Below are 23,847 nucleotides of genomic sequence, written 5' to 3'. Positions count from 1 at the left end.
GTAATTATGGCGCTAATTAGCACCACTCTTTTTGTGAGGTTAGGTTACAAAAATTCTAGAAAAATTGACTTTTTTCGTTTTTTTTGGGCGTTTATTCTACAACTATGCCTCAGATAGTTTGATTCTTGAACGTTATTAATTAAAAACGCGGTTTTTTGTGTGAAAAATGATTGTAAAATAAGGGCAGTGGCGGCGATGTGGGGAGGGTCTGTCATCGCAATATTATTTTCATTTTCCGCATTTTTAACTTGGTGACTTTTCAATATTTGAGGTTATCTCGCTTATAAAATACTTATTTTTTTCAGCTCATGCAGCTGATATTTTCAAATCTTCAATTTTTACCATTATTATTTTATTATTTGAGCTTTTTTGGAGCATCTTTTTCTTAAAAAAAATTTTGTTGGTCGTATTGAAACTGTATGAAGAAATGAGACGCCTCGTCCAGTAGGCATTGTTCATCTCTCCATTTTCTAGGGAAATTTTATTTTTCCACATAAAAGTGACAGCCATGTTGTCCTCATTGAAGCCTTTAGGACATCTTCATCATCATTATTATTATTATTATTACTACGCATTCGTGTTCAAAACACGGCTTTTTCCACACATAATATCCAAGGTCACACCTTGGAAACCATTTTCCCAGTTTGTATTGAAACTGTATGAAGGAATGAGGGTCTAATTAGGACCACTGGGTGTGTTTGAAAGAACACTAAAGTCAGCGCCGCTCGGCTAAGCCAATATTTAAGTTGGCGACTTATTCTGACTCTGACATTTTCCACCCCTTCCTGGATCCCACCCTCCTGGCAAGAAACGCCCCAGACCTTCACGTGGTTCTTGCTGAATGTTGCTTTCGGTGGTGAAAGCACCAACTAACATGGGGCACTCCCTACTTCCCCCCAAAAAAATAATAAATTCTTTAAAATTTATTTTAGCTAGTTGGGGTGATATCGTCGCTGCTCCCCCCAACTCGTCGATTTTTTACAAGGGTTCGTACCCCCATGATCATGAAAACTACAGCGATGGCTAAGTGGTAGCTTCCATACACCACGTATTGGTCCCTGGGGTCGAGGGCGAAGCCCGAGCCTTTGGTCACCACAACAGCTGTTAAAATGGAGTTACAGACTAATGAGAAGAACGTGTTGATGCCGAAAATGAGACCATAACTGTCCTGGTCGATCTTTTTGGCGATTTGCGCGCTGGCGATGGTCACCATGAAGTGGTACAACACCCCGAAGATGATGTAGAAAGCGTAACATAGGAAGATCCAGGTGGTTTGGGAGCTGACAACTATAAGAACTCCTTGGAGGAGGGAGAAGCACCCCAAAATAATCTCCCCTTTGATGTCCCAGTTGATGTGGAGGTACCCTGCCAGGAGCGCGACTACGAACCCTGACAAGGTCAAAATGGCTTCCACGGCGCCATTATAAGCCGCTTCGGTGTTCTGCTGGATGGCGGCATAAAGCGGTTGCATGTAGTTCTCGATCTGCACGTAGCCGCACGTGGAGAGCGCCCACCAAGCCGACCACTTCACCACGTGGCTGTTGGTGAAGGCGTCCAAGAAGTGCGACTTCATAAGAGTGAACGCGGACGTTACCTTCTTGGCAAACGGCAGATCCTTCGACTCCTCCGAGTGGAAATACAGGCTCCGCTCCACCGGCGGAAGGAACAAACTCCAAATCGTCGCAGAGCTGACAGCTGGAAACAGAAGTGACTTCTTCGAAGTGTTACCACGGCACCTTACCAGCGAACGTGATGTAGTTCAACTCCTTGAAGTTCATAGCGCCTGTGGACACCAACACCTGCGAGGATATCCCGGAGATTGCGCGCCCCGCCAAAATCGCGCCTCTGGTGTGCGAGGTGACCTTCTGGTACTTGTCTTTGTCTACCTTCGCGTAGATGTAAGTGAAGTACGCGACTTCCGTCGCGCAGAACATGCCGTAGAAGACCTCCACGACCTGCAGCTCGAAGAGGGACTGCGTCCAGATGAGCATCGCGAAGATGGCTATCCCGGAGAGCCCCAGGAGGATGATCAGAGGCTTGTACCGACACATGTCGGTGATGAGGAACACGATGACGAGGAGTATCATGTTGCTGTAGGTGCCCACCGGGTATACTTCTTTGGTGATTTCGTCTTCGGTGACGTTGTGCCATCGCGGATCGATGAAGAAGTCGTAGACGAAGGGCTCCGAGGGACGGATTTCTTTGAGGAAGCCGAAGAGGCACAGAAGGAGGGAGATTTTGAACCACGGCTCCATTTCTAAGTTCAGCTAGATGAGGGGGACGCGGACATTTATATCTAGAATTAAAGTTTTTTTGGTGTAAAAAATTATCTGTTGGAGTACCAGTGTTAGTGCGAGTATTGTCTCGTTTTTTGCGAGCTATTGTTTAAATCTTGATTGTGATAATCAGTTTATTGACAAGATTGCGTGCCATATTCTAACATTAAGATAATATGGCAATTAAGACCGTAAACTAGTTTTTTGCCAAGAATTGGTAAACACGTGGCGGTTATTAACACGTTGATTCAGCAAGAAAGATCTTTTAAAGTTGTAAATCAAGATAATCTGCATACGCTTGAAATGATGCCTATATGTCCAAAAGTACCACCTTGGTAATGCAGATTTTGACCATGAACTTTCGGTTTCGTCTAACTTCCCCTGATTTCCTTTTGATTTCATCTAATTTCCCCTGATTTCCTTTTGATTTCGTCTAACTTCCCCAGATTTCCTTTTGATTTCGTCTAACTTCCCCTCATTTCCTTTTGATTTCGTCTAATTACCCCTGATTTCCTTTTGATTTCGTTTAACTTCTCCTGATTTTCTTTTCATTTCGTCCAACTTCCTCTGATTTCATTGTGATTTCCTCTAAATTCTCCCGATTTCATTGTAATTTCGATAAACTTCCCTTGATTTTCTTTTGAATGCATTGAACTCCTAATTTTTTTTATTTCGTCTAACTTCCCCTGATTTCATCTCTTTATTTTCTCTGATTGCCTTTTGATTTCGTCCAGCTTTCCCTGATTTCATTGTGATTTCGTTTAATTCCCCCTGATTTCATTGTGATTTCGTCTTATTCCCCTTGATTTCCTTTCGATTTCGTCTAACTTCTCCTGATTTCTCCTGATCTCAAAAATTCAAAGCAACAGAAATAGGGGAGGAACTTTTAGAAATTTGCATTTTCAAATGTACACAGGAGTACCAACTCACAAAAATCGAAACAACAGAAAAGCAATGGAGCCACGAAATAGACAACAAAGATCTTTCCAAGTTGCAAATCAAGATAATCTGCATACGCTTGAAATGATGGTTGCCTATATGTCCAAAAGTACCACCTTGGTAATGCAGATTTTGGCCATGAACTTTTGGTTTCGTCTAAATTACCCCTGATTTCCTTTTGATTTAGTCTAACTTCTCCTGATTTTCTTTTAATTTCGTCCAACTTTCCCTGATTTCATTGCGATTTTGTCTAAGTTCCCTTGATTTCCTTTTGATTTCGTCAAAATTTTCCTCATTTTCTTTTTATTTCGTCTAACTTCCTCCGATTTTATTTTAATTTTGTTTAATTTCCCCTGAATTTCTTTTGATTTTGTCTAACTTCCCCTGATTTCCTTTTGATTTCGGCTAACTTCCTCTAATTTTCTTTTGATTTCGTCTAATGACCCCTGATTTTTTTTTTATTTCGTCTAACCTCCTGATTTTCTTTTGATTTTGTCCAACATCCCCTGATTTCATTGTGATTTCGTCTAACTTCTTCCGATTTCATTGTGATTTCGTCTAACTTCCCCTGATTTTCTTTTGATTTCGTCCAACTTCTCCTGATTTCATTGTGATTTCGTCCAATTTCCCCTGGTTTCCTTTTAATTTCGTCTAACTTCTCCTGATTTTCTTTTGATTTCATTGTAGTTTGGTCTAACTTCCCCCGATTTAATTGTGATTTCGTTTAACTTCCCCTGATTTCCTTTTAATTTTATTTAACTTCCCCTGATTTTCTTTTGATTTCGTCCAACTTCCCTGATTTCAGATTTCATTGTGATTTTGTCTAACTTCTCCCGATTTCATTGTGATTTCGTCTAACTTCCCCTGATTTTCTTTTGATTTCGTCCAACTTCTCCTGATTTCATTGTGATTTCGTCTAACTTCTCCTGATTTTCTTTTTATTTGGTCTAACTTCCTACGATTTTTTTTAATTTTATCTCATTTTCCCTAATTTTCTTTTGATTTTGTCCAACTTCCCTTAATTTCGTTGTGATTTCATCTAACTTCCCCAGATTTCATTGTGATTTCGTCTAATTTCCCCTGATTTCCTTTTGATTTCGTCCAACTTCTCCTGATTGTCTTTTTATTTCATCCAACTTCCTCCGATTTTTTTTGTCTAATTTTTGTCTAATTTTCCCTGATTTTCTTTCGATTTTGTCCAACTTCCCCTGATTTCCTTTTGATTTCGTCCAACTTCCCCTGATTTCCTTTTGATTTCGTCTAACTTCTCCTGATATCCTAGTGATTTCTCAAAATTGATACCCTGATTTCCCAGGGAGGTTAACCCTTTTTTTGCAGACATTTGAATCGTCACCGCCTACATTATTAATATTTGCATTTCTTTCAGCCAATGGCATTTCTTCACTGATGGTGTCAGACGAACACTACGACGTACGTTCTTTCATTTCCACACCCCGTCCCTGCATTTGTTTAGCGAGCCCAATTCAGAGACACTTTAAAAACTAAGTTTCATTAGACCTTTCCATTATTTCAGATACGGCCCTGTGATTTTGACAGTTTTGGCGCTAAAACAAAGAAATTTTGACAGTTTCAAATCTCAAAAATTCAGACCAACAGAAATAGGGGAGGAATTTTTAGAAATTTGGATTTTCAAATGTATACAGGAGTACCAACTCACCAAATCGAAACAACAGAAACACAATGAAGCCACGAAATAGACAACAAAGATTTTTCCAAGTTGCAAATGAAGACAATCTGCGTACGCTTGAAATGATGGTTGCCTATATGTCCAAAGGTACCACCTTGGTACTGCAGATTTTGACCATGAACGAGCCCAAAAGACCACCAAAGACACGAATATTTACCGGAAGTCTGGATAGTCTTCTTATTTTCTCAAATTGAATTAAAATCGATTCTGAGAATTTCAACGCGTTTCTTTTTGTCAGCAGAATCTGTGAAAGCAAGGACACCCCCACTACTGACTTATTATAAGTCAAAACAATGATTATTCTTCGTTCTAATGGTTCTAAGTAAACATGTGGCTTCTGGTAATGCAGTGCTACGTCAGCACCCTCCTCCTGTTTCCTCTCTTTCTTCCTGCCAAAGGGCAACAATTCGCTGGTAAGCACTCGCAACTGTTTACGTCAGAATAAAAACTACGCTTTGCAGGTGATTTGTGCACCCTGAAAGCCACCGGAGAGCCCGGAGAATGCAAACTAATCTCCGACTGCCCGAAAGTCGACGACGACTTGAGAAACCACCGGGGTTTCCCACAGAACTGTAACTTCAAAGGTCACATCCCCATTGTGTGTTGCCCCAAAGGGCGGAAACTCGGAGAAATCAGCAGAAAGAGTGAGTTTCACCCCTCACAAGAGATGATCAACGGAAATAATTTCCAGAATGTCGCGAGTACGCGGACTTCGCCTACGCCGTGGTGGAGTCGCCGATCCTCATCCCCAACGCCCCAAAACACCGGCGGTTTGAGTGCGGCCACGAAATCGTGGAGCTCATCAGCGGGGGGAAACCCGCCACCAAGAAGGAATTTCCTCACATGGTAAACAAACACTAAAAGTACCATTTCGACTCCTTCAAAGGTTGCTCTAGGGAAGGAACAACACGATGGTCTGAAGTGGTTGTGTGGCGGCACCCTCCTCAGCGAACTGTTTGTTTTGACAGCGGCGCATTGTCTGACCGATCCGTATCAGTAAGTACTGTTTTTAAGGATTTGCGGACAGTTTGTCCCCGGCAATTCAGTTATTTTGACCCTTTGAAAATTCGTCCTCGGCTAATTTGTCCCTGAAGGCTTTGTTTACATGCGCTGTAATAATAATAATAAGAGCATCAACGGACTCGGATAGAGTTAAAAGTAAAAAATTAATTTGCAGATGTTTTAGAAATTTTAATTTTTTGTATGTACCGAAAACTACGAAAATTTTGTTTTAAGGGTTGTAACTATGTTAATTTTAAAGCCACTGTAACCAAATTTAGGGAAGTTACTAATTTAAACTTGACTACCAAGTGTGCCAAATTAGAAAATTATAGAGCAAAACCGCCAGATTTTAGAAATTTTAATTTTTTGTATGGACCGAAAACTACGAAATGTTTGTTTTAAGGGTTGTAACTCTGGTAATTTAAATACCACAGTAACCATGTTTAGGGAAATTACTAATTTAAACTTGTCTATTCAGTGTGCCAAATTAAAAAATTATAGAGCACAACCAATAGATTTTAGAAATTCTAATTTTTTGAATAGACCGAAAACTAAGAAATTTGGGTTTTAAGCGTTGTAACTTTTGTAATTTTAATACTACAGTAACCAAATTTAAGGAAGTAACTAATTTAAATTTGACTACTAAGCGTGCCAAATGAGAAAATTATTGAGCAAAAGCGACAGATTTTAAAAATTTTAATTTCTTCGATTGACCTAAAACTACGAAATTTTTGTTTTCAAGGTTGTAACTCTGCTATTTTTATTGCCACAGTAACCAAAAATTGGCAACGTACTAATTCAAACTTGATTGTTAAGTGTGCCAAATTAGAAAATTATAGAGCAAAAGCGACATATTTTAGAAATTCTAATTTTTTGAATAGACCGAAAACTAAAAAAATTGTGTTTTAAGCGTTGTAACTTTTGTAATTTTAATGCTACAGTAACCAAATTTAAGGAAGTAACTAATTTAAATTTGACTACTAAGCGTGCCAAATGAGAAAATTATTGAGCAAAAGCGATAGATTTTAAAAATTTTAATTTCTTCGATTGACCTAAAACTACGAAATTTTTGTTTTCAAGGTTGTAACTCTGCTATTTGTATTGCCACAGTAACCAAAAATTGCAAACGTACTAATTCAAATTTGATTGTTAAGTGTGCCAAATTAGAAAATTATAGAGCAAAAGCGACATATTTTAGAAATTCTAATTTTTTGAATAGACCGAAAACTAAGAAATTTGTGTTTTACGCGTTGTAACTTTTGTAATTTTAATGCTACAGTAACCAAATTAAAGGAAGTAACTAATTTAAATTTGACTACTAAGCGTGCCAAATGAGAAAATTATTGAGCAAAAGCGACAGATTTTAAAAATTTTAATTTCTTCGATTGACCTAAAACTACGAAATTTTTGTTTTCAAGGTTGTAACTCTGCTATTTTTATTGCCACAGTAACCAAAAATTGGAAACGTACTAATTCAAACTTGATTGTTAAGTGTGCCAAATTAGAAAATTATAGAGCAAAAGCGACATATTTTAGAAATTCTAATTTTTTGAATAGACCGAAAACTAAGAAATTTGTTTTTTAAGCGTTGTAACTTTTGTAATTTTAATGCCACAGTAACCAAATTCAGGGAAGTTACTAATTTAGACTTGATTATTAACTGTACCAAATTAGAAAACTATAGAGCGAAAGCGACTGATTTTAGAAATTTTAATTTTTAAGATGGACCAAGAACTAAAAATTTTTTGTATTAACGATTGTAACTCTGGGAATTTTAATGCCACGATCATCAAATTTAGGGAGGTTACTAACTTGGCCTTGATTACCAAGTGTGCGAAAATTCCAAATTATAGAGCAAAAACGATAAATTTTAGAAAATTTTATTTTTCGAATGACCCAAAAATTGACAATTTTCTTTACTATGGGTTGTAACTCTAGTAATTTTAACCCCATAGTAACTAAATTTGAGGAGGTTACTAGCACAGACTTGATTACTAAATAAGCGAAAAGTCAAAGTAATTGAAGAAAAGCGACCGATTTTACAAATTTTAACTTTTTGGATGGACCGAAAACTAGAAATTTTTGTTTTAAGTGTTGCAACTGTAGTGATTTTAATGCTGCAGTAACCAAATTTAGGGAAATAACTAGTGCAGGTTTGATTACTATCTGGGCCAAAATTCAAAGTTATGGAGCGAAAGCGACAGATTTTGGAAATTTTTATTTTTTAGATGGACCAAAAACTAAGAAATTTGTGTAGTAATGGTTGTAACTCTAATAATTTTAGTGCCATAGTAACCAAATTTGGGGAACTTACTAGTACTGACTTGATTACTAATTGGACCAAAACTCAAAGTAATTGAATAAAAACGACTAACTTTAGAAATTATATTTTTTTGGATGAACCGAAAATAATTAAAACGACAGTATAGTTAGACAAACCAGTAAAATTGATGAAATAAAAAACTGAAATAACTTCAAAAACTCGCGTGTTCTCAGTGCTACCAACCAAATTCAAATATCAAAGCCTTCTTCAAAGTGCTAATGAATAACGACGGCTCGCATGATTTTTTTCCCAGTAACGCATTAATTCTCTCTTCTACAAAATTACTTTTCACGGGAGTTGTGGCAGCACTGCTAGAAAACGAATTTCAAATTAAATAAACCATTCTTCAATTATTATCAAAGATCGCACCGAATGAATTAAACTGGGGGCAAATTGTATTGGGGACGAACTGGTTGAATCCCGTTTTTAAGTCCCCCGAACTTTAGAGGGAACATGACACACGTCCGGATGGGGGTTATCGACCTCAACAGCACCTTCAAGAGACAGGACATCAAGATCGCGCAATGGATAGCTCACCCTGAGTACAAATACCCCTCGCATTACCACGACATTGGGCTGGTGAAACTCGAGAAACCGGCGAATCTCAACCCGTACGCGCGCCCCGCCTGTCTTTACTACGACAGCAACGTGGCGGCGGACAAAGCTATAGCGACGGGATGGGGGGACACCACGGCGGAAGGAGACTCTCAGAGCACCACGCTACTGAAAGTCACCTTGTTGCTGGTCAACAACAAGCAGTGTAATGACAGCTACAAGAACAGCATCAATCGGAGGTTTGAAAAGGGAATTGTTGAGGATATTCAACTGTGTGCTGCTTCGGACGATGATAAGAAGAAGGACACGTGTCGGGTTTGTTGCGTACTATGTTTTTTCCACGGTGAAGTTGGTTTTTATGTAGGGCGACTCTGGAGGGCCTCTTCAGGTGTATCATAATGAGACTGATGCCAAGTGTATGTATGATGTCATTGGAATTACTTCTTTTGGGAGACCGTGCAGTGGATCCTCAAGTGTTTATGTGAGGGTGTCTCGCTACATCAAGTGGATTGAAGACCAGGTCTGGCCGGAGGAGTAAAAGTTGTAGTTAATGGAAATAAAGTTGTCTATTTGGTGACTTTATTGTTTTTCTGTTGTTTAGATTTTTTGTGAGTCGGTACTCCTGTATACATTTGAAAATAACAATTTTTAAAAATTCCTCTCCTATTTCTTTTAGCGTCTAAACTGTCAAAATCACAGGGCCGTATCACAGGAGAGGTCTAATGAAACTTGGATTTTAAAGTCTCTCTAAATTGAGATCGCTAAACAAATGCAGGGTCGGGCTGTGGAAATGAAAGAACGTACGTCGTAGTGTTCGTTAGACATCATCAGTGAAGAAATGCCATTGGCTGAAAGAAATGCAAATATTAATAATGTAGGCGATGACGATTCAAATGTCTGCGACCGAGGGGTAAACCTCCCTGGGAAATCGGTGTATTAAATTTAGGAAATCAGGGGAAGTTAGACGAAATCAAATGGAAATCAGGAGAAGTTGGACGAAATCCATTGAAATCAGGGGAAGTTAGACAAAATCACAATGAAATCAGGGGAAGTTGGACGAAAAAGGAAATCAGGGGATGTTGGACGAAATCCATTGAAATCAGGGGAAGTTAGACGAAATCAAAAGGAAATCAGGAGAAGTTAGACGAAATCACAATGAAATCAGGGGAAGTTGGACGAACTCAAAAGAAAATCAGGGGAAGTTGGACAAAATCAAAAGGAAATCAGGAAAAGTGAGACGAAATCAAAAAGAAATCAGGAAAAGTTAGAGAAAATCAAAAGAAAATCAGAGGAAGTTAGACGAAATCCATTGAAATCAGGGGAGTTAGACGAAACCAATAGGAAATCAGGGGAAGTTAGACGAAATCACAATGAAATCAGGGGAAGTTAGGCGAACTCAAAAGTAAATCAGGGGAAGTCGGACGAAATCAAGAGGAAATCATGAAAAGTGAGACGAAATCAAAAAGAAATCAGGAAAAGTTAGAGAAAATCAAAAGGAAATCAGAGGAAGTTAGACGAAATCACAAGTAAAATCAGGAGGAAATCAGGGGAACTCAGGTGTATGCCATTTTCGAGAAGTATTAACCTTGATCCGCGACTTTTTTCCAGTGTAGAAACGAAACGTCAAAAATTGATAATATTGACGTTTAACAAGAACACTGAAAAGCGAAACAAACGAAGACTCTTACCCGTTGGTCCAATCACATTAAGCGAGTTAGTGAAAGACCCAAACAAATGAAAAACCTTAAGAGAAAATGACAGCTACACTGTTATTAGAAACGCCAATTTAAAATTCCAGAGCCTACTCCGAATCTAATTAAAAATAACTTTACATCTATCATGACCTCCGCGGTTTTTTAGAGAAACAAAGTTATCCAAATGGCGGTCAAGGTCGTAGGTCACAGGTCACTTTCCGAATCTCCGCGTCAATATTACATATTACGTTTAGTAACAAAAATGCGGCTCTACGTATTTCTGCTCCTGATCGAAATTTTGGTCGATGCGGCCCCAAAAATAGGTACCAACTAAATTACATTAAATCCTCACTTCTTAAATTTTCATTTTAGGGGACCTCTGCACGTTGAGAACCACAAACTCGTACGGAAAGTGCAAGCCGCTAAACGAGTGCAAGAAGGCTCTGGAGGACTTGACAGAGCATCGGGGGTTCCCCCAAGTCTGCGGCTTCCAAGGCACGGAGCCTAAAGTCTGTTGCCCTTTGCAACACGGGGAAATCAGCAGAGAAAGTAAGTGAAATTCCGGCGAATGTTTTTCCAGTTTTGTCTGTTTAGAATGCCGAGAATATTCGGAGTATGCCTACGAGACAGTGGGGGAAAAGAGACGACTTAGCTGTGGCCTCGTCCCTTTAATCGTGGGGGGGATGAGGGTGGAAAAAAAGAGTTTTCCCCACATGGTACGGTTAGTTATTCACACAATTTAGTAATTTTTTGTAGGCTTCTCTAGGTACAAATAACGGCGCCGAAGTACAGTGGCTCTGTGGGGGCACTTTGATCAGCGACCAATTCATTTTGACAGCAGCGCATTGTTTCTCCCATCAGTATGTTCAGTGCAGCCAACACAAACTTTATTTATAACGTCCTTCCTTCTAGAAACATAACAATAGTGAGATTGGGAGTCACAGATTTGTCCTCCAACGACACTAAACAAGACCTGAATGTCTCTAAAATTGTAGTGCACCCCAAGTACACCTACCCTTCTAGTTACCACGACATCGCTCTAATCAAACTAGAAAAAAGCGTTGTACTGGACTCGTACACAAGACCTGCGTGTTTGTACTCTCATCCGCAACTAGCCGCGGAAGAAGTTGTTGCTACTGGTTGGGGCTCCACAACCCGCGATGGAAGCTCCCTTAGTAAATTCCTCCTTCAAATCAAATTGAAGATTACGGATATGAATGCCTGTAACAACTTATATGTGCGAAACAGACTTGCTCCCATGGGAATATCGGATATGCAATTCTGCGCGCAGGATGCCAACAAAATGGGGGGAGACACCTGCCAGGGGGACTCTGGAGGCCCCGTTCAGATCCGCCACGTCCAAGATGGTCTCCGCTGCATGCACGACGTCGTAGGAATCACTTCTTTTGGAATGACGTGTGGGAGCGGTGCTGGGGTTTATGTAAACGTGCTGCATTACGTGGAATGGATAGAAAACGAAGTTTGGTTGAAATAAACACTTCTTGAGACTCAGAGGAATTTTATTGAGTAATTATAGATAAAACGTTTTTAAAACACGCGCCATAAATAACTAGATTATGCAACCAAATATACACCGCGCATGTGTCGAACATAAACATAACCTAAAAATGACCGAACCGAAAATCTTCGAGTTTCTCCTCCAGAAGCGCTACGATTTCCCCAAACTCCACTCAGAAGCTGTCTCCACCATCGCCGAGGGGTTTAGTGACGTAGTCTACGACACTCTCCAAGTGAAATCCTCGGCGGCGACAACCAAAAGACTCAACGTTCTCGTGAGCCCCCTTTTCACAATTGTTTTGATATAAAACTGTTCTTTTTAGAAGTTTTTGCGGGGTTTAGCCCCCACTTGCCACGTGGGGGTTGATAAAGAAAACTGCGACATTTTTATAAGTACGTGTCTTGGAAACTACGAAATTCAAGGGGGCGACTTGTGCACCGAAATCCTCGATTTTAATAAGCGGAGGAATGAAAGACACCGGGAGAACGTGAAGAGACTTGGTAACATTGTTAGAGTACCCCCCATAAAGACACCTGAGAACGTAGATTTGTAGAATTGGTGAGGAAACACGACCAGGAAGCCCTAGACCGGGGGGGCTTCGCAGCGAGAGTCGTCCGAAACATCTCTTATTACGAAACTAACGATAAAGTAGTCACTACTTTAATCAAAAGCGAGGGCCCCCATGACCCTGGGGACATCACTGGTTTAATATTCAGGAGAAAACAGGTGAAATTTGCGTACGCGCTCCTCCACCTCCACGATTGGGGCGCGTTGGAGAAAATCCTGCAGAGACTTCACAGTTATGAGAGTTTGGCCCTTCAAGAAACGAATTTCTTGGAGTATTTGAATGAGAACGTCGCCAGTGAGGGGGCTCACTTAAGACAGACTCTAATTAGACAGTTTGTCTTCATTTATGAAAAACAACTAATCGCTGCGTGTACTGACGTAATACAACGAGACGAAGAGCAATCGGGGGGCTGCCTGGGGCTGAAAAGTCTCATAATTATTAAGGAAATGTGTCGAGACCCCTCATTCGAGCTCAGGGTTCAACATTTGCTCCTCCAGTTGTATGTGTACAGTCGTTGCAACTCCAATATCTTAAAATTAATCGATTTTTTTGCTAATAATAAAAAGTGAGGTTAGAATGTCGTCGGTAATGTAGGTATCTAACCTAATTTCCCTTCACAACTTTAGTGGAATACGAAATTCACGTTGTTTTGTCACTGCCATTAATGCATTTAAACTCGAATTTTATCAAGAAAAACGCAGCAACTATATTCAGTGAGTCCCCTAAATCATTTTCTGTCTTTATATGTGATTCAAAAACTCCAAAATCAAAAATTAAGATATAGGTTATGTTTACCTGTCAAATCTCGTCCCTTTTTGTTGCAGCCCCCCGTGACCCAACTTTGAGGTTATGTCCAACGAAATCCTAACCTTACAATTCGGGCACTACTCGAACTTCGTGGGCACTCACTGGTGGAACATCCAAGAATCGAGCTTCACTTACGACCCTGATCACCCCACTGACATCAACCATGACGTTCTGTACAGAGAAGGGCTGAATTTGAAAGGGGAGGTGACCTTCACCCCCCGACTCCTCCTCGTTGACTTGAAAGGGAGTCTCAAAACTCTCCCGGAAGAAGGGGAGTTGTACCAACTCCCCCAAGACTTAGACACCGCGGGGCTCGAAGTCCGCGCGCAGAAACCTGAGGAGAAACTCGATTTCCTGAAGGATCTACAAGAAGGGGGCTGCCATGGCAAATCGTACGACCTGGAGAGCGAGGTGCGAGTCTGGTCTGACTTTCTTTACACGCGCTTTCACCCTCGCAGCGTCAATGTGGTGAACGAGTACCAACACTCAAGCGAAAGCGACCCGTTCGATATTTTCCCTCTGGGGGCGAATTTGTGGAAATCCGAACAGTGGGGCGAAGACTTTGCCGATAAAATAAGAAACTACGTTGAAGAGTGCAACAATTTTCAAGGATTCCACGTGTTGTTAGACTCTTGGAACGGATTCTCGGGGCTTTCCGTCGCGTGTCTTGAGTACCTGCGGGATGAATACACACCGAAATCGATTTTTGGGGTTCCGTTGAACCCTGAAGTCTCCAAGAACCCCCTACATTTGCTCTCCACAGCCCTGTGCTTCGAGGGGTTGAGCGAGCACGCCTCCCTTTTCACCCCTTTATCGTACCAAAACCAATTTAATTTTCCTGGTTCTAACATCCCCTATCATTCTAGTGCCGTCCTCGCCGCCACGTTAGACACCGTCACTTTGAACCACCGCTTGAAAGGCAGCCCCCATAGTCTGGTCGACCTCTGCAGCGACTTTTCCACGAATGGCCGGAAAGCCGCCGCCACCAGCTGTCGGTTTCCGTTCCCGATCAAACAAAACGAGGATTTGATTGACTGTCTCGACGAGTGGAAGGGCCCCCTTTCGCTCTCTCTCACTCCAAACTGCGAGATTGAGAGCGATAATAGTCTACAGTTGGTGACACTGAGGGGAATCCCAGAGTCGCGGCTAAAGCGGCCTTCACACGTGGCGGAGAGACAGAGAGACATGCCGGCGTACCGTTGCGAGACAGTTAAGGAAATGTTGGAGTTTTATCTAGTTTGTACGTGTTTTGGTACGAAGAGTGAGGTGGCTGTGACTGGGGAGAAAATGGCGGTGAGGACGCCATTTCCCCGGTTTTTTGGTCAGGAGGAGAGTGTGAGCGTGTTGGGGGGGTTGCATAGTGGGAAATTCGTGGGGAGGGTGTTTGGGGCACTTTCTGAAGACTTGGAGAAGGTGAAGTACAAGAGGTTCCACCAGTTTGTGAGCGAGGGGGTTGAAAATGATCAGTTGAAGGAGTGTTTCGATAAAATTTTAGATCTGAGGGACTGTTACGAAGAGAGTTATTTAATTTAATGCCTTTTTTTTCTAAAAAAAAAAATAAAGTTGGTAGTACTGTTTTTGGTAAAAAAGACGAGATTGTGGTACGCAATTTAATTTTAATGTACATTGAAGTTGCTGTATAATATCTAAGCTAAAATAATCGTTTCAACAATTATACATTCAATAAATAGTAAAATTACAGTTTAACTAGTGATGGATAATTTTTACAAACAGGTGTCTTCACAACTTACCACTATAATTGATATAATCATTCAAAAATTGAGTTAACACTAACAGCAAGTACATATAGACCCCCTTTAACATGTTATAGTTATAACAGAACAGCACAATAGAAAAACAATACTATTATCCAAAAGATGTCGCGCAACAAATACGGCTCGATGGACCAAAAAATTAAATCGACGGCCTTAAAAATACTAATTGTTTTTCTTTCGGTGCCAATAACAATAAAAATGTTATACGAACGACCTACAAAATATTCGTAGTTTATTTAATCTCTAAGTTTAAGTGTGTTTGATAAATGGTAAGACAAGGAGACGTAAAATACTTTTTTTTTTAATATTGTGTAAATCGAGGCGAGCTGTTTCGTCAAAAGTCGCTTATTAATGACTAGAGGATTCAAGAGCTGCAGACGATGGCTTCCCGTGACTCTCTCCTCACCACTGCTGGCCCTTCGTTGGCGAATTCGTCATTCCTACAACCGAGAGAAGTTAATCGATTTCCACGACTTATCGGGGACTTTTAATCGCACGCGGTTGCGTGACTGCAAGCTACCAAACACTACAACTACACAGCGACATGCAAGCCGCGATCCGGCTGCAAGGACCGAAAACTTCACACACCTGGCGTGTACACAGGCACGTCTCCTTGATTCAACGCCGCGCTCTCACCCAAATTTGACGTGGGCGGCGGCATGGCATACACGGGGGCGTTGGGGCCCTTCTTCGGCGACGGCTGGGAGGTGACCGGGGGCGAATCGTTCCTAGGGGTCCCGAGCGCCGGTTCGTCGTCCGAGCCGTCCTCCTGCAACCACAAAGAGGTCATTTGACGCGGCCAATCGGAACCTGCGACGTGTCCACAGCCGCCTTTTGTACAAAGCACGGATAAGCTCTACAGGGGGGCTAACTACAGAGGAGGGGAGGGACATGCCGATGAGAACTGTACACACAACGCTTTACTTCAGCCCCCACTAACCACAGTGTTACCAAAACGCTGGAAACAAAACTCACCCTTTTACCTGGCTGGGTCGAAATAGGCTGATTATTACTGGGACCTTGCTCTCGCTGAAAACATCACTACGTATGAGAACGACAAAAAACAAAAAAAGGCAATGGGGGCGGCGGCCAAAATTCCGACACTTTACAGTCAATATCTTTGTTATTTACCAACGGATTTTAACGAAATTTAAAACCCAGATAACTGAGGTAGTCATAAAGGTGTCTGCTGAAAATGAACCGTCTAGCAGCTCCAGTTTCCGAGAAATCGAGCAAAAACTGAGAACGCGACAAAATCATCTCTGGCTATGAAAACTAGGAATTTTCGACATCCAAGGCATTTGTTTCAATCTGACGTTTTTGACATTTCTCATTTGGGGTTATGGTCTGTTATTTCGAGAAATTATTAGTCATTTTATTAGTTATTTCAAAAATGTCATTACTGCAAAATGTTATGTGGCTATGAAATGTCAATAGGAGAATATTTACATAACAAGTGCGGAAAGTGGCCAATTTCGCACGAGAGTGAATGTACGAGTGCAAGAAAGACACTTTCCAACGAGTTATATACACTATTTTTCCTACATCAGGAAGAAACCATAAGTTGTGACAGTATAACTGCGTCAACTCTAACGGCAGAACAATAAAAATTAAGGAAATTACTAATTTGGACCTGCTGATTAACTGTGCCAAATTTCAAAATTATAGAACAACAGAGACAAATTTTGGAATTTTTTATTTGGAGGATGAACAAAAAAACAAAATTTTTTTATTAAAAGGCGTGTAACTCCGACAATTTTAACGGCAGAACAACAAAAATTGAGGAAATTACTAATTTAGACTTGTTTATTAACTGTGCTAAATTTCAAAATTATAGAGCAACAAAGACAGATTTTAGATTTTTTTATTTGGTGGATGAACAAAAAAAAAACACCAATTTTTTTATTAAAATCCGTGTAACTCCGACAATTTCAACGGCAGAAGAACGAAAATTGAGGAAATTACTAATTTAGACCTGCTTATTAACTGTGCTAAATTTCAAAATTATAGAGCAACAGAGACAAATTTTGGAATTTTTATTTGGAGGATGAACAAAAAAAACACAATTTTTTTATTAAAATGCGTGTAACTCAGACAATTTTAACGGCAGAGCAACGAAAATTGAGGAAATTACTAATTTAGACTTGCTTACTAACTGTGCTAAATTTAAAAATTATAGAGCAACAGAGACAAATTTTGGAATTTTTCATTTAGAGGATGAACAAAAAAAAAACAATTTTTTTATTAAAAGGCGTGTAACTTGGACAATTTTAACGGCAGAGCAACGAAAATTGAGGAAATTACTAATTTAGACTTGCTTACTAAATGTGCTAAATTTCAAAATTATAGAGCAACAGAGACAAATTTTGGAATTTTTCATATGGAGGATGAACAAAAAAAATCAATTTTTTTATTAAAATGCGTGTAACTCAGACAATTTTAACGGCAGAGCAACGAAAATTGAGGAAATTACTAATTTAGACTTGCTTATTAACTGTGCCTAATTTCAAAATTATAGAGCAACGGGGACAAATTTTGGAATTTTTCATTTGGATGAACAAAAAAAAAACAATTTTTTTATTAATTGACGTGTAACTCAGACAATTCTAACGGCAGAGCAATGAAAATTGAGGAAATTACTAATTTAGACTTGCTTATTAACTGTGCTAAATTTCAAAATTATAGAGCAACGGGGACAAATTTTGGAATTTTTCATTTGGAAGATGAACAAAAAAACACAATTTTTTTATTAAAAGGCGTGTAACTCAGACAATTCTAACGGCAGAGCAATGAAAATTGAGGAAATTACTAATTTAGACTTGCTTACTAACTGTGCTAAATTTCAAAATTATAGAGCAACAGAGACAAATTTTGGAATTTTTATTTGGAGGATGAACAAAAAAACACATTTTTTTTATTAAAAGGCGTGTAACTCAGACAATTCTAACGGCAGAGCAATGAAAATTGAGGAAATTACTAATTTAGACTTGCTTATTAACTGTGCTAAATTTCAAAATTATAGAGCAACGGGGACAAATTTTGGAATTTTTCATTTGGAAGATGAACAAAAAAACACAATTTTTTTATTAAAAGGCGTGTAACTCAGACAATTCTAACGGCAGAGCAATGAAAATTGAGGAAATTACTAATTTAGACTTGCTTATTAACTGTGCTAAATTTCAAAATTATAGAGCAACGGGGACAAATTTTGGAATTTTTCATTTGGAAGATGAACAAAAAAACACAATTTTTTTATTAAAAGGCGTGTAACTCAGACAATTCTAACGGCAGAGCAATGAAAATTGAGGAAATTACTAATTTAGACTTGCTTACAAACTGTGCTAAATTTCAAAATTATAGAGCAACAGAGACAAATTTTGGAATTTTTCACTTGGAGGATGAACAAAAAAAAACAATTTTTTTATTAAAATGCGTGTAACTCAGACAATTTTAACGGCAGAGCAACGAAAATTGAGGAAATTACTAATTTAGACTTGCTTATTAACTGTGCCTAATTTCAAAATTATAGAGCAACGGGGACAAATTTTGGAATTTTTCATTTGGATGAACAAAAAAAAAACAATTTTTTTATTAATTGACGTGTAACTCAGACAATTCTAACGGCAGAGCAATGAAAATTGAGGAAATTACTAATTTAGACTTGCTTATTAACTGTGCTAAATTTCAAAATTATAGAGCAACGGGGACAAATTTTGGAATTTTTCATTTGGAAGATGAACAAAAAAACACAATTTTTTTATTAAAAGGCGTGTAACTCAGACAATTCTAACGGCAGAGCAATGAAAATTGAGGAAATTACTAATTTAGACTTGCTTACTAACTGTGCTAAATTTCAAAATTATAGAGCAACAGAGACAAATTTTGGAATTTTTATTTGGAGGATGAACAAAAAAACACATTTTTTTTATTAAAAGGCGTGTAACTCAGACAATTCTAACGGCAGAGCAATGAAAATTGAGGAAATTACTAATTTAGACTTGCTTACTAACTGTGCTAAATTTCAAAATTATAGAGCAACAGAGACAAATTTTGGAATTTTTCACTTGGAGGATGAACAAAAAAAAACAATTTTTTTATTAAAAGGCGTGTAACTCCGACAATTTTAACGGCAGAGCAACGAAAATTGAGGAAATTACTAATTTAGACTTGCTTATTAACTGTGCCTAATTTCAAAATTATAGAGCAACAGAGACAAATTTTGGAATTTTTCATTTGGATGAACAAAAAAAAAAATTTTTTTATTAATTGACGTGTAACTCAGACAATTCTAACGGCAGAGCAATGAAAATTGAGGAAATTACTAATTTAGACTTGCTTATTAACTGTGCTAAATTTCAAAATTATAGAGCAACGGGGACAAATTTTGGAATTTTTCATTTGGAAGATGAACAAAAAAACACAATTTTTTTATTAAAAGGCGTGTAACTCAGACAATTCTAACGGCAGAGCAATGAAAATTGAGGAAATTACTAATTTAGACTTGCTTATTAACTGTGTTAAATTTCAAAATTATAGAGCAACGTGGACAAATTTTGGAATTTTTCATTTGGAAGATGAACAAAAAAAACCAATTTTTTTTATTAAAAGGCGTGTAACTCAGACAATTCTAACGGCAGAGCAATGAAAATTGAGGAAATTACTAATTTAGACTTGCTTATTAACTGTGCTAAATTTCAAAATTATAGAGCAACAGAGACAAATTTTGGAATTTTTTATTTGGTGGATGTAGGTGGATATGTGGTCGTAGGAAAAATAGTGTACATAACACTTCGGAAAGTGTCTTTCTTGCACTCGTACATTCACACTCGTGCAAAATTGGTCACTTTCCGTACTTTTTATGTAAATATCTATTGCCGCTCATTATAAATATGGTTTATATTTTTCAACTGACATTTGTAGTTCCGAAGCCACCTTGTATAAATAATGAATAATGTCAAACCAAGCCTCAATCAATAATTATGGATGTAAATTTAACTAAAATCCGTAAAAAAAACGATATTGGCCTCGAAAACGCTTAACTGGGCCACCGCGTATACTAGCACGCCATCTTGGATCGGCCATTTTGCCCCACGGAATTTTGGCCGTACAAATCCGCGCCCGAAAATATACACAGTGAAACAAAAAAAATAATCATGAAGGTGCGTCTAAAGTGCGAACTTACCTTACACAACCCCGCCGTCCCGACAGAAAAAAGAACATGCATCAACGATAATAAAACTCGGATTAAAAACAACCAAGAAAACACTTACGTTCAGCGTGTGATAATCTCCAGTGTCTTCCGGTGGTCGCGGTTTGCACTTTCCGCAGCAGAAGTTGCAACAGCAGCAGAGACAACAACAGCAATAACAGCACGTGATTATACCGCATACTACGAAGAGGGCCTGGAAAAAACAAAAATTAGTTTAGGTGCGATTCGTAAGGTCATTAGATGAAAATTTCGCTTTTGTAGAAAAGAGAAATTTTCATCTAGTGACCTTGGCGATTCGGTGGGGTTGGCGACCCTGCAGTTGTCGCCCAGAATTTTCGCCTCGGACCAGTAGATTAACCACACGGGGAGGTTTAGATTGTCGGGCATCGTCGAAGAATGCGAGAGGATTATCAAGGAGTGATAAGAAAAGATCATGTTTGTGTTATCAGGGCTTTGTTGGAGATGGAAATGTATCGATTCCAGTGGCGCAGTGGGCAACTTGCAAGCTTCTGGTTGAACGAAAATTGAAAAATTGACATTTTTTTATCGAGCTGTAATTAACACAGATGCAAGTTTTAGTTGGGCTCCAGATATTGTCTTAATTTCAGAATTATTCACCAAATCATATAAAAATATACGCCGTTAAAGTCGCTAAAATCGCATGATTTTAATTAATTGTTTCTATTGATTTGTAATTATTATTGTCTTTTGTTATTAAAAATTTGAAAAAAGATTGCCAATCCTTTCTGTTATTTGCTGCCTTTTGACACTACAACTTTTATTGCTTAATTCTTTTTAATTTTGATATATTTTTTTAATTATTTATTTGTAAAAGTAGAGCATATTACACATTTCTGAATTAAGAAAATTAATATCTTCCAAATTATGGAAAAAATATGGATGCCAATTTAAAATAAGAAAGTTGAATGTCGCCCAAAATATAATAAGACATTTAGAAAAATTCTAAAATCATCAGCTTATAGTAACTTAAGAGCCATTTAATTTGTATTTTAAGTTTTTAAAATCGGTTCATAAATCAAAATTCTACGCCTGCCGTTTTTTAAAAATCACCCTGTATAAAATAAATAAATATGTATGTGTATAATGTAAAATAAAATTTTGCGTTGCTGTCAACCTGTTTCTAACTAATATTTTGGAAAAAGTAAATTTTTGAATTCTAATTTTTACTAATTTTCTAAGATGATTTAATCACTGAAGTGATATTCAAAGTCAAGCAACATTATTTGCTCACTTATTAACACGAAAAATGGGTGCATAATCATGGAAACAAGGAAGCATCAATTTTTTTTTCTTTATTTTATAGCAGATGAAGGACAGCCAGTTAACAATTTTTTTAAAGTACTTTAGAATTGCTTTTTCTGTATGTTTTAATTTTTACCATAAACTACTGTCTTTTGACTTTCCATTAACATTTTATTTCAAGCAAATGGCTGTTTCAGTTTTTAGCAAAAAAAATTGAAAACCCTGGGTTTTTAGTGCATTTATCACTTCACTGTATTTAATTTTTTTGCTGTAAAATGATAAACTGAATATATAATTTGACTTAAGGATTATTAAAAGTAAGGTTCATTCTTAACAAAGTCACAGATTTTGTACATATTTTCTCCTTTTTATATATACCAGAAGCTCATTACTATCGGTCCAATCAATAAAATATTAAGTTGGCAGCAGCCCTTAGCGATTTTTATCGGTAGCAGTTGGCAGCAAAAGCGTTTGACCTTGACGCAACTGTGGCATGCGTAGAAGCTAATCGTCATTGCCAAAACCTGTTAAATCTCTATTGAAATCATTCTTTTGCAACAAATTTTAAACTAGTTAGTGATTAATAAACTCAACTTTGACAACATGTTAACCTCAAAAATCGCTACATTCAATTTTCCCCTAATTTTCTCCCTAAGGAATTGAAAGCCTGATTTACACCCAAAAATTTTCGAAAATTTACACAGGAGAGTGGTTTTCTAATTCATCAAAACATTTTTTTCCTTATAATCAAATTAAGCAAGTAAAAATATGTAAAGTCTGAAAATTTCAACTAATTATGTCAAGCCGTTTAGGCGCCATGATTTTAGTTCAACCAGAAGCCACTGTGTGGCGGGGCGAGCGACATTTTTCGGGGCGACCTGTAAATTCGCTTCAGGGGAAGTTGGGCGGTTGCTTGGTAATTAAAACAAAAGTTAATCGCGCGGAAGTGGTTTTCCGGCGATACGAATTTTTTTTTTGAAATTACAGGAACCTGTAATGGGGGAAAAACGGCTCTTAATTTTTTTAGCGTTGCCTACCTTGCACCACGGCGACGTGATCGCGAAATACGCGTTGACATTCTCCTCCCCGAACTGCTCGGCGATGTACAGCCCCAAGGAGCCGTAATTATCATAAATATTCCTCTTGGTGGGATCGCTAAGAATCGAATGCGCCCTATTCACTTCTTTGAATTTCTCCGACGCTTCGGGGTTGTTTGGGTTCTTATCGGGGTGGTATTTCAACGCTAACCTCCTGTAGGTCTTCTTAATTTCTTCAGCAGTGGCGGTTTTGGGCAATGCTAAGATTTCGTACAGGGAGTCGCCCTGGGTCCTGGAGAAAAACGGGTCAAAAGGGGCACCTAGCGACAGGTGTGAGCCGACTTACGATAGTTTTCTTTTAGCATCCATTCCTTCTTCGGGTTTAAAACTGGCAAATTCATACAACGGACACGGAGAAATGCGCGGAATGAAGAAAAGCCACCCACTCGAATTTATATCCGCATTTTATGCCACTTATTGGATTTTAGCTACCATGAGTAGTTGTCAAGAAAAACCGTTCGATGACGGTGAGGAAAGTGACATAGGGGAAAATGAAAAGTCACCAAAAACGTAACTGCGCCAGTGGCGGAGGTTGCGCGCGGGATCCAACAAAACCACCCTCCTCCTCCAGTTTCTGTCCTTCTTCACCACGGTACCACACATGGGAAAAAAAGAAACAACTACACAAAGCTCACGATACTTCTTAGGGAAGTTGCATAAATTAAGGACACTAGATGAAAATTTCTCTTTTGGAAAAAATCTAGTGACCTTAGCATAAATTGATTTAACATTTGACATTTGTGGTTGACAAACACACCAATTTAACCTCACAATTATCCGTTTTTTAACCCATTAACGCCCGCTACCAGAAATAATTTGTTTTTCATAAATTTTACATATGAGGTTAAATTTAAAGTACAGCTCATTGCTGTCAGTCCACTCTCCTCTGTAAATTTTCGAAGATTTTTGGGTGTAAATCAGGCTTTCAATTCCTTAGGGAAAAAATTAGGATAAAATTGAATGTAGCGATTTTTGAGGTTAACACGTTGTCAAAGTTGAGTGTATTAATCAATAACTAATTAAAAATTTGTTGCAAAAGAATGATTATAATAGAGATTTAACAAGTTTTGGCAATGTTGTCCAAGACTATTAGCTTCTACGCATGGCAGATG

The 23,847-nt window shown here is 38.5% G+C and overlaps 6 protein-coding genes and 1 long non-coding RNA gene across 9 annotated transcripts; 4 read left to right on the top strand and 3 right to left on the bottom strand.

The window, feature by feature from the left end:
* Positions 1-910: 910 nt before the first annotated feature.
* LOC148177959 (thiamine transporter 1-like) lies at positions 911-5,143 on the bottom strand. Of its 2 annotated transcripts, XM_088032853.1 has the most exons (3): positions 5,081-5,143; positions 1,742-2,296; positions 911-1,695 (listed from the first exon to the last, which is right to left on the bottom strand). In XM_088032853.1, exons 2-3 carry the CDS (start codon positions 2,253-2,255, stop codon positions 929-931), a joined length of 1,281 nt encoding a protein of 426 aa, XP_087888979.1. In that variant the 5' UTR covers positions 2,256-2,296; positions 5,081-5,143; the 3' UTR covers positions 911-928. The 2 variants fall into 2 exon arrangements, with proteins under 2 accessions (XP_087888979.1, XP_087888978.1); XM_088032852.1 differs by lacking the exon at positions 5,081-5,143 and having other exon boundaries at positions 1,742-2,458.
* A 28-nt stretch (positions 5,144-5,171) lies between these two features.
* On the top strand, positions 5,172-9,380 carry LOC148177958 (serine protease snk-like). The gene is made up of 6 exons (XM_088032854.1): positions 5,172-5,336; positions 5,385-5,567; positions 5,615-5,769; positions 5,810-5,919; positions 8,695-9,118; positions 9,168-9,380. Exons 1-6 carry the CDS (start codon positions 5,252-5,254, stop codon positions 9,339-9,341), a joined length of 1,131 nt encoding a protein of 376 aa, XP_087888980.1. The 5' UTR covers positions 5,172-5,251; the 3' UTR covers positions 9,342-9,380.
* A 127-nt stretch (positions 9,381-9,507) lies between these two features.
* LOC148177957 (uncharacterized) lies at positions 9,508-10,644 on the bottom strand. Its single transcript, XR_015769863.1, has 3 exons — positions 10,636-10,644; positions 10,492-10,564; positions 9,508-9,651 (listed from the first exon to the last, which is right to left on the bottom strand). It is a non-coding gene; the product is annotated as an uncharacterized LOC148177957 (long non-coding RNA).
* Positions 9,637-12,009, top strand: LOC148177956 (serine protease snk-like). Its single transcript, XM_088032855.1, has 5 exons — positions 9,637-10,820; positions 10,870-11,046; positions 11,092-11,213; positions 11,254-11,357; positions 11,410-12,009. The coding sequence occupies exons 1-5, from the start codon at positions 10,682-10,684 to the stop codon at positions 11,990-11,992; spliced, it is 1,125 nt and encodes a 374-aa protein (XP_087888981.1). The 5' UTR covers positions 9,637-10,681; the 3' UTR covers positions 11,993-12,009.
* LOC148177955 (uncharacterized) lies at positions 11,987-13,161 on the top strand. The gene is made up of 3 exons (XM_088032856.1): positions 11,987-12,290; positions 12,339-12,516; positions 12,570-13,161. Exons 1-3 carry the CDS (start codon positions 12,075-12,077, stop codon positions 13,151-13,153), a joined length of 978 nt encoding a protein of 325 aa, XP_087888982.1. The 5' UTR covers positions 11,987-12,074; the 3' UTR covers positions 13,154-13,161.
* Positions 13,162-13,433: 272 nt separating this feature from the next.
* mst (misato mitochondrial distribution and morphology regulator) lies at positions 13,434-15,098 on the top strand. Its single transcript, XM_088032851.1, has one exon. The coding sequence runs from the start codon at positions 13,434-13,436 to the stop codon at positions 14,922-14,924; it is 1,491 nt and encodes a 496-aa protein (XP_087888977.1). The 3' UTR covers positions 14,925-15,098.
* Csp (Cysteine string protein) lies at positions 14,988-23,243 on the bottom strand. Of its 2 annotated transcripts, XM_088032858.1 has the most exons (6): positions 23,022-23,242; positions 22,676-22,967; positions 20,437-20,568; positions 16,142-16,195; positions 15,755-15,935; positions 14,988-15,606 (listed from the first exon to the last, which is right to left on the bottom strand). In XM_088032858.1, the coding sequence occupies exons 1-6, from the start codon at positions 23,042-23,044 to the stop codon at positions 15,569-15,571; spliced, it is 720 nt and encodes a 239-aa protein (XP_087888984.1). In that variant the 5' UTR covers positions 23,045-23,242; the 3' UTR covers positions 14,988-15,568. The 2 variants fall into 2 exon arrangements, with proteins under 2 accessions (XP_087888984.1, XP_087888985.1); XM_088032859.1 differs by lacking the exon at positions 16,142-16,195 and having other exon boundaries at positions 23,022-23,243.
* Positions 23,244-23,847: the final 604 nt, after the last annotated feature.

The sequence above is a fragment of the Gnatocerus cornutus genome, chromosome 3 (assembly GCF_029298725.1).
Source record: "Gnatocerus cornutus isolate USDA-ARS CGAHR chromosome 3, icGnaCorn1.1, whole genome shotgun sequence".
Taxonomy (NCBI): Eukaryota; Metazoa; Arthropoda; class Insecta; order Coleoptera; family Tenebrionidae; genus Gnatocerus; species Gnatocerus cornutus.
The sequence above is the reverse complement of the archived record's forward strand: the minus strand, read 5'-3'. Positions and strand labels throughout refer to the sequence as shown.